Source organism: Quercus lobata, chromosome 8, assembly GCF_001633185.2.
Source record: "Quercus lobata isolate SW786 chromosome 8, ValleyOak3.0 Primary Assembly, whole genome shotgun sequence".
In the NCBI taxonomy this organism is placed as follows: Eukaryota; Viridiplantae; Streptophyta; class Magnoliopsida; order Fagales; family Fagaceae; genus Quercus; species Quercus lobata.
The window spans coordinates 45075380-45085983 of NC_044911.1; the positions used below are offsets into that span (position 1 = coordinate 45075380).

General features: G+C 36.8%; 1 protein-coding gene and 1 pseudogene across 12 annotated transcripts; both read left to right on the forward strand.

The window, feature by feature from the left end:
- The first annotated feature begins 202 nt into the window (after window positions 1–202).
- On the forward strand, window positions 203–9344 carry LOC115955733 (putative pentatricopeptide repeat-containing protein At1g16830). 12 transcript variants are annotated; one of them, XM_031074027.1, is made up of 6 exons: window positions 203–2447; window positions 3085–3191; window positions 3291–4308; window positions 6966–7134; window positions 7224–7317; window positions 9101–9344. In XM_031074027.1, exon 1 carries the CDS (start codon window positions 301–303, stop codon window positions 2299–2301), a length of 2001 nt encoding a protein of 666 aa, XP_030929887.1. In that variant the 5' UTR covers window positions 203–300; the 3' UTR covers window positions 2302–2447; window positions 3085–3191; window positions 3291–4308; window positions 6966–7134; window positions 7224–7317; window positions 9101–9344. The 12 variants fall into 12 exon arrangements, with proteins under 12 accessions (XP_030929887.1, XP_030929886.1, XP_030929888.1 ...); XM_031074026.1 differs by lacking the exon at window positions 9101–9344 and adding an exon at window positions 7444–7875; XM_031074028.1 differs by lacking the exon at window positions 9101–9344 and having other exon boundaries at window positions 3291–4117; window positions 4246–4308; window positions 7224–7875.
- Window positions 9101–10378, forward strand: LOC115955737 (annotated as a pseudogene).
- Window positions 10379–10604: the final 226 nt, after the last annotated feature.

Consider the following 10604-nt stretch of genomic DNA (forward strand, 5'->3'; position numbering starts at 1 on the left):
GGATTTTCCTACTTCCATAGACCTAATGCAATTGTGGGTTCGTGTGCAGTAGTTGAGAGCCCACACAACCCACTAGGCCCAGCCTAAAATTCACCAGATTGAGGCCCAGTAGAATTCATCATTAGGACAGTCCATTGACCCGGAAACAAATACACACTTTGGTAACCCGATCCATCATCTCTCTCTTTTCTGTAGGGTTTTAGTTTTACACAGATTTTCAAAAACCCTTTACAGCTCTCTACTCTACTACTCGCTTCCTATGTCGCGTTTGGTTTCTGGGAAAATTAAATTTTCCTGGAAATGTTATGGAGATTTTATAGGTGGAGTTTGCTACACCCAACCCCAAATCGCCTCTTCATCGCTTCAGTTCTGCCACTTCGTTTTCTCTCCTCGGCAACGGTATGTGTACCTAACCCAACTACCCAGAGTAAAAAATTCCTGGAAAATCAACATTTTCCGGAGAAAAACAATCCCTTTATCACTCTCACTCATCAGATTGTACATTCCACCTTACTGAACTGTACTTCTGATTTGATTGCATTGAGCTTCTTCTTATGGTGTGCTAAGCAACCCAGCTACTTTCATAATACGACTGCGTTTGACCACATGGTTGCTGTGGTTAACCGCCTTATGCATCGGTATGAAACTGTTGGAGGGGTTGTTAGGGGATTAGAGAGTATTGGGTGTGTTACAAAGGCACAAACTTTTTTGCTTTTGTTGAGGATTTATTGGCGTGGAGGAATGTATGACATGGTTTTTGAGGCTTTTGAGCAAATGGGTTGCTTTGGTTTTAAGCCTAACACGTTTGCACGTAATGTAATTATGGATGTATTGTTCAAGATTGGGCGTGTCGATGTAGCCATTAAGGTTTTGAAGGAGACCCAGTTGCCTAACTTTTTGACATTTAATATTGCATTGTGTAATTTGTGTAAGTTGAATGATTTGGTTCGCGTTTGGGAGGTTTTTAGAATGATGTTGGGAATGGGGTATTACCCGAATGTTGAGACATTTGAGATGGTGTTGAATTGTTTTTGCAAGTTGAGTAAGCTAGTGGAGGCATATCAAGTGTTGGGTCGAATGGTTACTTTGGGCATTCCAATATCTGTGAATGTTTGGAGTATACTCATTGATGGGTTTTGCCGGTTGCATAGAATTGATATTGCGTGTAGTTTATTGGAGAAGATGGGTAAGACTGGTTGTTCTCCTAATGTTGTAACATATACTACTTTAATTAAGGGACTTATGGAAACAAAAATGGTTGGTGATGCATTCCATGTTTTAAATATCATGAAATCCAAAGGGTATGCCCCTGACTTGGTTCTTTGTAATGTATTAATAGATTGTTTCTCCAAGATTGGAAGGTATGATGATGCGCTTGATGTTTTTGTAAATTTAGAAACTCAAAAAGTGGCACCTGATTCTTATACATTCTGTTCTCTGTTATCTACCATATGTTTGTCTAAGAGGTTTTCTCTCTTACCCAAGTTTGTCCATGGACTTGTCATAGAAGCAGACTTAGTAGTTGGTAATGCACTTCTTAGTTATTTTTGTAAAGCAGGGTTTCCAAATCTTGCTGTTGAGTTATATAATGATATGCTTGATAGAGGTTTTACACCAGATAAATATAGTTTTGTTGGATTACTAAGTGGTCTATGTGGGGCCAGAAGAATTGATGAAGCAATTAATGTTTACCATGGGATCATTGTGAATTATCCTGATCAGGATGCTTACATCCATACTGTAATTACAGATGGACTTATAAAGGCTGGTAAACTTTATAAAGCCATTAGAGTATTTAGGAAAGCAGTTGTAGAGAAGTATCCACTCGATGCTGTATCATACACAGTTGCTATCCATGGACTTCTTAAGAGTGGTAGAACTGGAGAGGCTTGCACCCTGTATAACCAGATGAAGGAGGCCAGTGTAATTCCCAATGCACGCACATATAATGTAATACTCTATATTTCTTGTAGAGAAAGAGATCTTAAAATGGTGATACAGTTGCTACAAGAGATGATTGATGCAAGGGTAGAACTGAGCTGCAATAATTACTTTAGGTTATGTAATTTTCTTTGTAGATCACACAATTCTAATTCAGCTGTTAATCTCTTAATTGAGATGAGAGATCTCGGGTTGATACCAGCTAAGGCAATCTGTGCCCCTTTGTCTGAAGAACATGTCCCAGGTCTGAAAGTAGATGGTGAGAGCTTATTGCTCTTAAAAGGTTATATGGAAAATGACCCATTTGTGGGCACATCTGTCTCTGAGGACCTTTCTGACATGGCTGCTTCAGTGGGTTGAGATTGAACTGATGGTACGGGTTCTTTTCTCTATAATTCAGAGATTCATCTGTATTTTTGTAAGGTATCCTGAAGGTAATATTGTTATCTATTGAGGAGATCAGGCTATGCCACTAAGCTACAAATCTCTTGGCAGACATCTTGAAGGTAATATTGTTAGCTATGATCTCCATTCTGACTACTTGCTTATATTTAATTTTTATTTGGTCTTCTGGATTTTTTCTTGTGATATTATGTTGTCAATTCAGGATTTTTGGTATATATTTTTAAACCTTGGTCACATTGCTTGTTCAACTCAGTTAATACCAAACTATAAAAGCTTAAACTGCATCAGTTGAGATGTAAATTGTATAAAACATATCTACTGTATTTGTTCTCTCTAAATGGAAGGCTGTTTCTCAATCCTGAGACCTCTAATTTAGTTATCAACTTTATTTAATTACCTTTTGTTTTGTTTTTTTTTTTGAGGATGAGCTAACAGAGAGAACCATATATGTACTGTATACTATAGCTTACACAAAAGGTTAAATTGTTGTCAACATGATGGGATCTTCCATTGAATGTTGATCAAAAAGTTTGCTTTTAGAATACAAATAACAGCAGCTAATTTTCAATAACTTCTTCTTCTTCTTTTTTTTTTTTTCCTTAGAAAACATATGAAAATATGTGCTATAAGCTGATATGCATGAATTTTAGAATTTAAGCATGCTCTTATAATTCTTCATGTGGTTAGCAATTGTAATTGTATAGATTTATTTATTTTCATTTGATTTATTTGTTGCAGATTGATGCTAATATTGAAGGATGAGATTGCAAGGATGGTTGAGCTTTTTCCAGGATATATCCTTTAAACACTGGCTTGATGGAGATGGTGGAAGTACCTCAACAAAGGTACTTGTACCTGTATATATTGTCTTTATTTGGAGGTGGTATAAGTACCTCAATTCCTGCAGGGTTTATGATACATTCATTCCCTTCTATTTGAATCAGGTTTTGTGTTGTAGTGCTCCAGTTATGATGTAGGAAGAGGCTCCTCAAGTTCTGCCTAGTTTGAGTTAAATAATTGAAGGACGGTTCTCAGTTGATAAAGATGTGGATTTGCTTTACTTAAATGGAAGGGAAACCAATAAAAAAAACAAAAAACAAAAAAAGAGGAGAAAATCATTTGTTTACTATCCCTTCTTTAGTGTAAGAAGTGAAGCTTGGATGGCATCATGTCAGTTAATAAGTATTTTAAAGGGAAACATTGTTGTTAATGTAGTGAATTTAGTCTGTTAACCCCTTTTGATGTTCCTGTTAATCAAGCATCCATCATGAAAATCCCTCTGTTTCATCATTTAGACACTAAACTTTACTGTTCAGTTATGCCGTAAAACTGTTGTTCTTTGTTTATTCAGATTATCATCTAGCATCTACCGAGAACCCTTTCTACTTGACTAAAATGCTCCACCAGGGAAAAAATGATGACATGAAACCCTTTTAGTAGCAAGTGATTGCATGAGATATCGTTGCTAAACAACAATTCAGCATTTTAAGACAGGAATGAAAAAAGATGAGAATTGTGCAAGAGTTGGGCACTTATTTTATTTTATTTTTAAAGCCTATAGTTTTTGAGTGGGCACCACATTAGCACATAACATGAGAAACTAATCACCACCACCAAAACAGGTGGTTTTCTTATTCCTAAACCTGTAGGAATCTACTGAAAAACGCAAAAATTCCAATGTAGCCCACCCCAGTCAGCTTCTTCTTCAAGTTTCTGAGCTGATAGAGCAGTGCAGCATTGCTGTTGGTGTCATGTGTTGCTATTGCCTGATGTACTCTACCCCTGCTGCCACTATTTTCTCACTGTCTTTCAATCTGATACCCTCTCTCTCTCAATATTATTTATGGTTTTTTTCTAAAATTATGTCATTATGAATCTGCTATTTGCTTTGATTTGTAGACTTGCTTAACAAGGACTGAAGTTCACCATCAACATGTAGGCATGTACAGCTACATGGAAATGGTACGGCTTCTTCACCCTCTGAATCACTTCAACTATTGTTCTTGATCACTAGCAATATTTTGATGAGCTTTTATGCAGTTACTTTTTTTTTTCACTGCATTAATTGTTTATTTTAATGCTTGGAAATATGAAGAATTGGAACTTCATTCTCACTTCATTTTCTCTTAAATTGTCATCGCTTGATGAAATTGGAATTATGAACTTTTGTTCTTTGTGCTGCTCTTGTTTAATTCATGAATTATGACAAGGTGCTGACGACTATTAGTTTCTTGCTTGCTTTGGTTTTTATTTTTGTTTATATTCTCAATTTGTCGCTCTACCCAAAAAACCTTTTTTGGGTTTCAAATAAGTGTTAACTCTTTAAGTTTTCTTGGAGAGTTGTTGATAATTTAACTCCAATGGAGTATATAATTTCAATTGGAAATGAAAGATTTTCTGGTTCTTGTAGGCCTTCTGATTTGGTTGAACCTTTTCTTTAATGTTTTGGGGATGTGATGGGGTGGCCTAATTTCTTTGGTTCTCACTTTTATCAAAAGTTAAATATAGAGAACAAAAAGAAGGATTCGGTCGGATAGCTATAGAGGGAGAGCTGATCTCCAGGGTCCAGTCTGAGTGTAACTGTCACACAAGTAAAATTGTAAGCACACAAACGTTGTTATGTAGTATGGCAAAGAGTGGAGGATTGAATCCCTAACTAAGTGTCTTTGGGGAAAATGTAACGTCAAATTTTTTAGCACATATTAAGAGAATGAAGAAGATTTTTTTGTTGGATGTCTCTATGTTAAAGCATTGCAGAGTTGAAAACTCAGGTGGTTAATGTTTGCCTATTTTATGACATACAAAGCTCAAAATGCTACGTTTTTCTTGTTCACTTTGTTCCACTTTACAAAGTACTCATTGAAGAGTTTATATGAGATGAGAGCTACATAAACAAGGTTTAGTGCTATCATGGTATCAAAGTCACATCCTTCCTTATAGCCTAAACCTTGATACATACCTTGAGCTACATTACAAACCTCCACGAATCAAAGTTCCTCATTTGAAGGTCTGCCACACGACTCAAGCCGGAGTTGATTCTCACGAGTACTCACACACCTCTAAGAAGTCTCTGCAAGTGAGTGGATCCACACGCCTCTCTCTACAGACTGATAGTCTCATTTATGCACCCCACATGTTCAGTGAGCACAGCAAATCTGGTTTGACCATGTGTCTAAGTTAACGACATTTTGCCATATTAGCCATAGACAATGTCATCAGTAACATCAATATCGGAGCCACACTACTAGTCACATCCTGCTACATCATCACTTTGTCACGACATTATCATGTCAACATCTTGCCACTTATGAGGTATAAGTACTGACACAATACGGGTTACTACATGACATGAGACACAACGATCTGTCAATTCTTGAAATACTAGGACACAGCACCACACGGATACAATAATTATTTAAATAAATAAAAACTATTTTTAGGTATATATATTCTTGGGTATATATTATGTGTATTCTAGGTTGTAAAAATAAGTAACTTCTATCTTGTCATTTATACGGTTGATGGTCTCATATGCTTGTTAGTCACATTTAGTCTATTGCTTTCTCTAGCTTGTCCATTCCTGATATCGATTCACCAGATTTTGTCCATACTAATTATCACTAGTTCTTTGCTCTTACCACTCATGAGGCCAATATTGACCCTCTTTGGTGGCAAGTTATGTTTGATGAACTTGATGCTTTGCATAAGAACTCACACTTGGGACATGATCTTCATCTCTTCCTCTTTTTTTCTTTTTCTATCTATGGGTCCGTTTGGATAGAACTTATTTTGTTGAAACTAAAAACTTATTGCTGAAAACACTGTAGCAAATAAGTGAAAAAAGCGGATGAAAAGTACCAAACGCGGGTACTGTAGCAGAGCTGAAAGTACTGTAGCATATAAATACCAAAGTTCAACTCTTTTTTCCTTTCCTTCTCTATTCACTCCTCACCGTACGCTTGTGCCTTCAGAGAGTTCCATGCCCACCAGAGAAATCTACGAGGAAGACCTACATCGGTCCGACGCCGGCGAAGAGCTTAGGTGAGAAATCCACGAGGAAGACAACCCCAGTCTGACGCTGGCGTGTACTCTTCCTTCAGAACAGGGATATCACATTAGAATAGGGATCACACGACTCACAGCCTACACCCACCTGCCCCATTCCTTCTTCCCCACAAAGCTCTTGAAACTTGTGAGGTTATGAATTACACAATCCCAAAGAATTCTCAGGTGTCAAGAAATAAATAGCACCTAAGTTTGTTAGCTGATTTTATTTATTTATTTATTTTTTTAACATCCAGAGGAAATTTTTGTGTCAGATTGGCCTAATTTGGGTTATGATTCATAGATGTAACTGTTAGTTGAGTTATTATTTTTTGGGTATGTGTTTATTCTTTAATTTTGATTTTCTGTCTCTTTGTTTTGGATGATTTTATAGATTCTGTTTTAATTTCTAATGGTATATGTTTGGATGCAAGTGATTTATGGTTGAAAGTTGAAACCTTTTGCTGTTAATGTATAATTTGTTTTGCAAGAAGAGGGTTTGGGTTTTGGATCTTCATTTTTTTTTTTTTTTTTTTTTTTTTTAATTATTTGCTGTAAATTTGTAACAAACGTAGGAGAAGAGAAGGGAAGCCTTGTCTTTCAATTTTTTGGTTTTGGTTTTGCTCTTGAAAGCGGGGTTCATGAGACTACCTCTGTGAAAATGGAAATTATGGGATCTAGATCTGTTGTATGAATATGATTTGAAGGAAGTCAAGGGATTATTTCTTTTGAGTTATGGACAAGGTATAAATTTAGCCTCTCTATTTCATCTTTTCTTTAATACAAAGATTCTAATGTTTTCGTTAATACGGTGGCCTCTTTTGTTAATTCAGGTACTATGTGATGACTGGTGGAAAGGTGACAGCGTAATTAGTGGTGGTGCTGACTCAAAGCTCTGCATTTCTTCTGGAATTTCTGTGCTGTGAGGTAAAAGCTGTTATTCATATCGCGATAATTGAATTATGGACTTACAATTGTAAAAGCCATTCTTTTCCAAGCCTGTATATTTTGATATTGTCTGCTCTCTCCACTCTTCACACCTTCCTCTTCCAGTGTCAGTCTCATCTCAACTGCAGCGATAATCTGATGTGGTCCAGTCAGTGCAAAGTTCAGTACTTGCATTAAAAGGAAAAAAAAAAAAAGTAGAGAGGAATTTAATCAATCACCAAGAGTATGAAGCACATGGATAAACAGGAGAACATAGGGTTGCCCAGGGTTAAAGAGGCAAGGCTTTATATGTACCATATAAATTTTGACTGAATTTTGAATTTCCGCTAAGGTGGCAAAATATGATTTTTTAGACTTACCCACATTTTTGTTGTGACCACTAACTAGAGTGGTATGTAAGGTTTAGTACTGGAAAAATGGGATTCGGTTGCCTTTTGTTTAAATGGTTTGTTCCATTGGGTAGTTTCATTTGCTACCTTCCTTTGTGTATGGCATTTTAGGTACTACTGTTGATTATGGATGCAAATTTTTGTTGTTGCCTGCGGGTTTACATCCTGTGCCTTTTAGGAGCAAATTATTGACACGTTCAAATTGACAGTACTCAAGGATTTACTAATGTTGCTTTAATGTTGAGGCTTAATAATTTTTGAACTATTTGTTTACGTTTGTTGCTTGAGCTGTTCTAGCTTGATTATATTGCTGAGAAGAAAAAAGAAATGTGCAAGATCTAAATTTTCATCAACTAATGATTACATGTGGCGGATCTTGGCTAGTTTGTTTAGGTTTCATAGTCAACCCAGAAATTTTGAGATGGCATGGTTGTTGTTGTTTCCTGATGGTGGGTTATTAAAATCTGAAAAATAAAATCTCTACTTAGTTCAGAATAGGGCTGTCCATGGGTCGGGCAGGTCGGGTTTTTGCCCAACCCGTGACCGACCCGTACAAGATCGGATGGGTGGTTTTTCAACCTGCAATCGACCCGTAACAGTAACGGTTTTGTCGATTCGGGTTTTCGGCGAGTGGTGGTCGGTTTCGGGTGAACCTGATTATCATTAGAATGCTTCGAAATGCAGCGAGATCTCGCCAGATCCGGCGAGATCTTGCTGAATCAATCCAAGATCCAGTGAGATCCCATCGGATCTAGCGAGATTTCTGGCAAATCGTGATGAGAAATCACTGGTTTGACTAGATCCGGTGTTTATTGTGCCAAAAATTGACGGATTTAAGTAAAAAAGTGGCCGAAATTTGGAAAAAAAGTGGTCGAAATCCGAAAAAATGTTCGGAATCTGGAAAAATGGCCGGGTTTTGAATGGATTTCGGTTCGGGTCAGTTTCACGGGTTTTGAAATTAAAAACCGACAACCAACCCGCTGGGGTCGGGTTAGTAAGGTCGGAACTCGTGTCCGACCGTCGGAGTTGTCGAATCAGGTGGCGGCGAGTCGGACGGGTTGGGTGGGTTGCCGGTTTCCATGGACACCCCTAGTTCAGAATGATAATTGCACCAGTATCCATGAAATGGAAATGGAATTCATTGAGTATTTTGTTTGGTTCTAGTTATTATCCATAGGTAGGTATTTTGGTAGAAACATCTTTGCTAAAATGATTACTTTCCTGCTGTTGTCTCAAGGAATTTTATGCTACATGCAAAAATTTTGAATTGTATTAATTATTTTCATATGGTGCAAGAAATTGGTGCTTTGTCTTATGGTTTTTCTGATGCTTTTTCTAATGTCATCCTTGCTTGTTTTAACTTTATTGTGCAGTTAATTTATTGACATGAGTCGTCCACATCACTTACCCCATCCCTTCTTCCATTTTGGAAATCCTTTCCGGATGATATCACCCAAGGGTTCCAATTTGTCTAAAAGGCTTCTTTTACTGTTGAACAATTTTGAGGAAACCTTGGCAAGGAGGCTGAGAAAGCTTAACCCAAAGGACAAGGATGGAGTCCTTAGCTTCTCATGGATGAAATTAGCGATGCTCTCGCTTTGTGAAACTCATAATGACCAAACTAACCCTCCTAGCTGAGCTTGAACTGTCGATGTGCGACTAGGATGAGAAATGGATAGATGCATACTTGGACATCAGTGTGAATTTGCTCAATATATGCAATGCTTTTAGCTCTGAAATCTCAAGGTTGAACCAGGGCCATCTCTTGCTTCAGTGTGTGCTGCACAATTTGGATTCCAGCTGTTCAAAGCAGTTTATCAAGGCTCGATCTTCACTTGATGCATGGAGACAACATATTAGTTCAAAAAACCCTAGAGTTGAAAACTGTTCCACCATTTTGAACAAGCTTGTGGAATCACTGGATCTTCCCAAGGTTAAGAACTCAGCCAAAGCTTATCAAAAAAAAAGAAAAAAAAAGAAGAACTCAGCCAAAGGGAAGGTTTTAATGCGTGCTATGTATGGGGTTAAGGTGGAGACAGTATTTACCTGCAGTGTCTTTGCTTCAGCCTTCTCTGGTTTTGCAAGAAAGTTGTTTGATTTGAATGTTGATGACAAATATATGTGGGCTCAAGCTTGTAACGGTTTGCAAACTAGCATTAATAGCGAAATTAGAAATTTATATTCAAGTGGAAGATTTATAGTTTTGAAAGAGCTCGAAGCAGTTGATACAAGTGTAAAGAAATTGTATCCCATGATCCAAGATGGTGTGGACCCTATTGAAGTGGAAGCATTCCAGAATTCCATTTCAGATTTGGCAAGGAGAGTAGAGGGACTTTCACAGGGACTAGTAGATCTTCTTACAAAGGAAGTTGATAGCTTTTTTCATTTAGTTTTAACTGGGCATGATGCTTTGCTCTGTAATGTTAGCAAGAGTGGTACTGTCTCTGACCCAAAGCTAGGTTGCAAAGTAGTAGAAAGAGTATAATCTTATTGTCATATTAATGTCCATAATATGATAATAATACTCCTGAAGAAATAGAAAATGATTAAAGTAGTAAATAGGATTTTAATTTGGTAAGATTGAGATAAAAATAGGCATGATATACTGATAAAATTAGATATTAATTATACTTTTTTTAGTAATTAATTTACTTAAAGGGTCTCAATTTGTTGTGAATAAATATCTGTTTTTTAGTTGGATTTATGGTTGTATGTCCAATTCAAGATATATACACAAACACAAGTATGAGTTCTTGTAAAGTGTGAGGGTAAAGGTCAAAGTTTAAGTCTCTAACGAGGAGTTTTACACACATATATATTTAGATTAGACTAAAGTAAAATTTTTATGTTGTAAAAGAAAAGATACTTACGCAAACA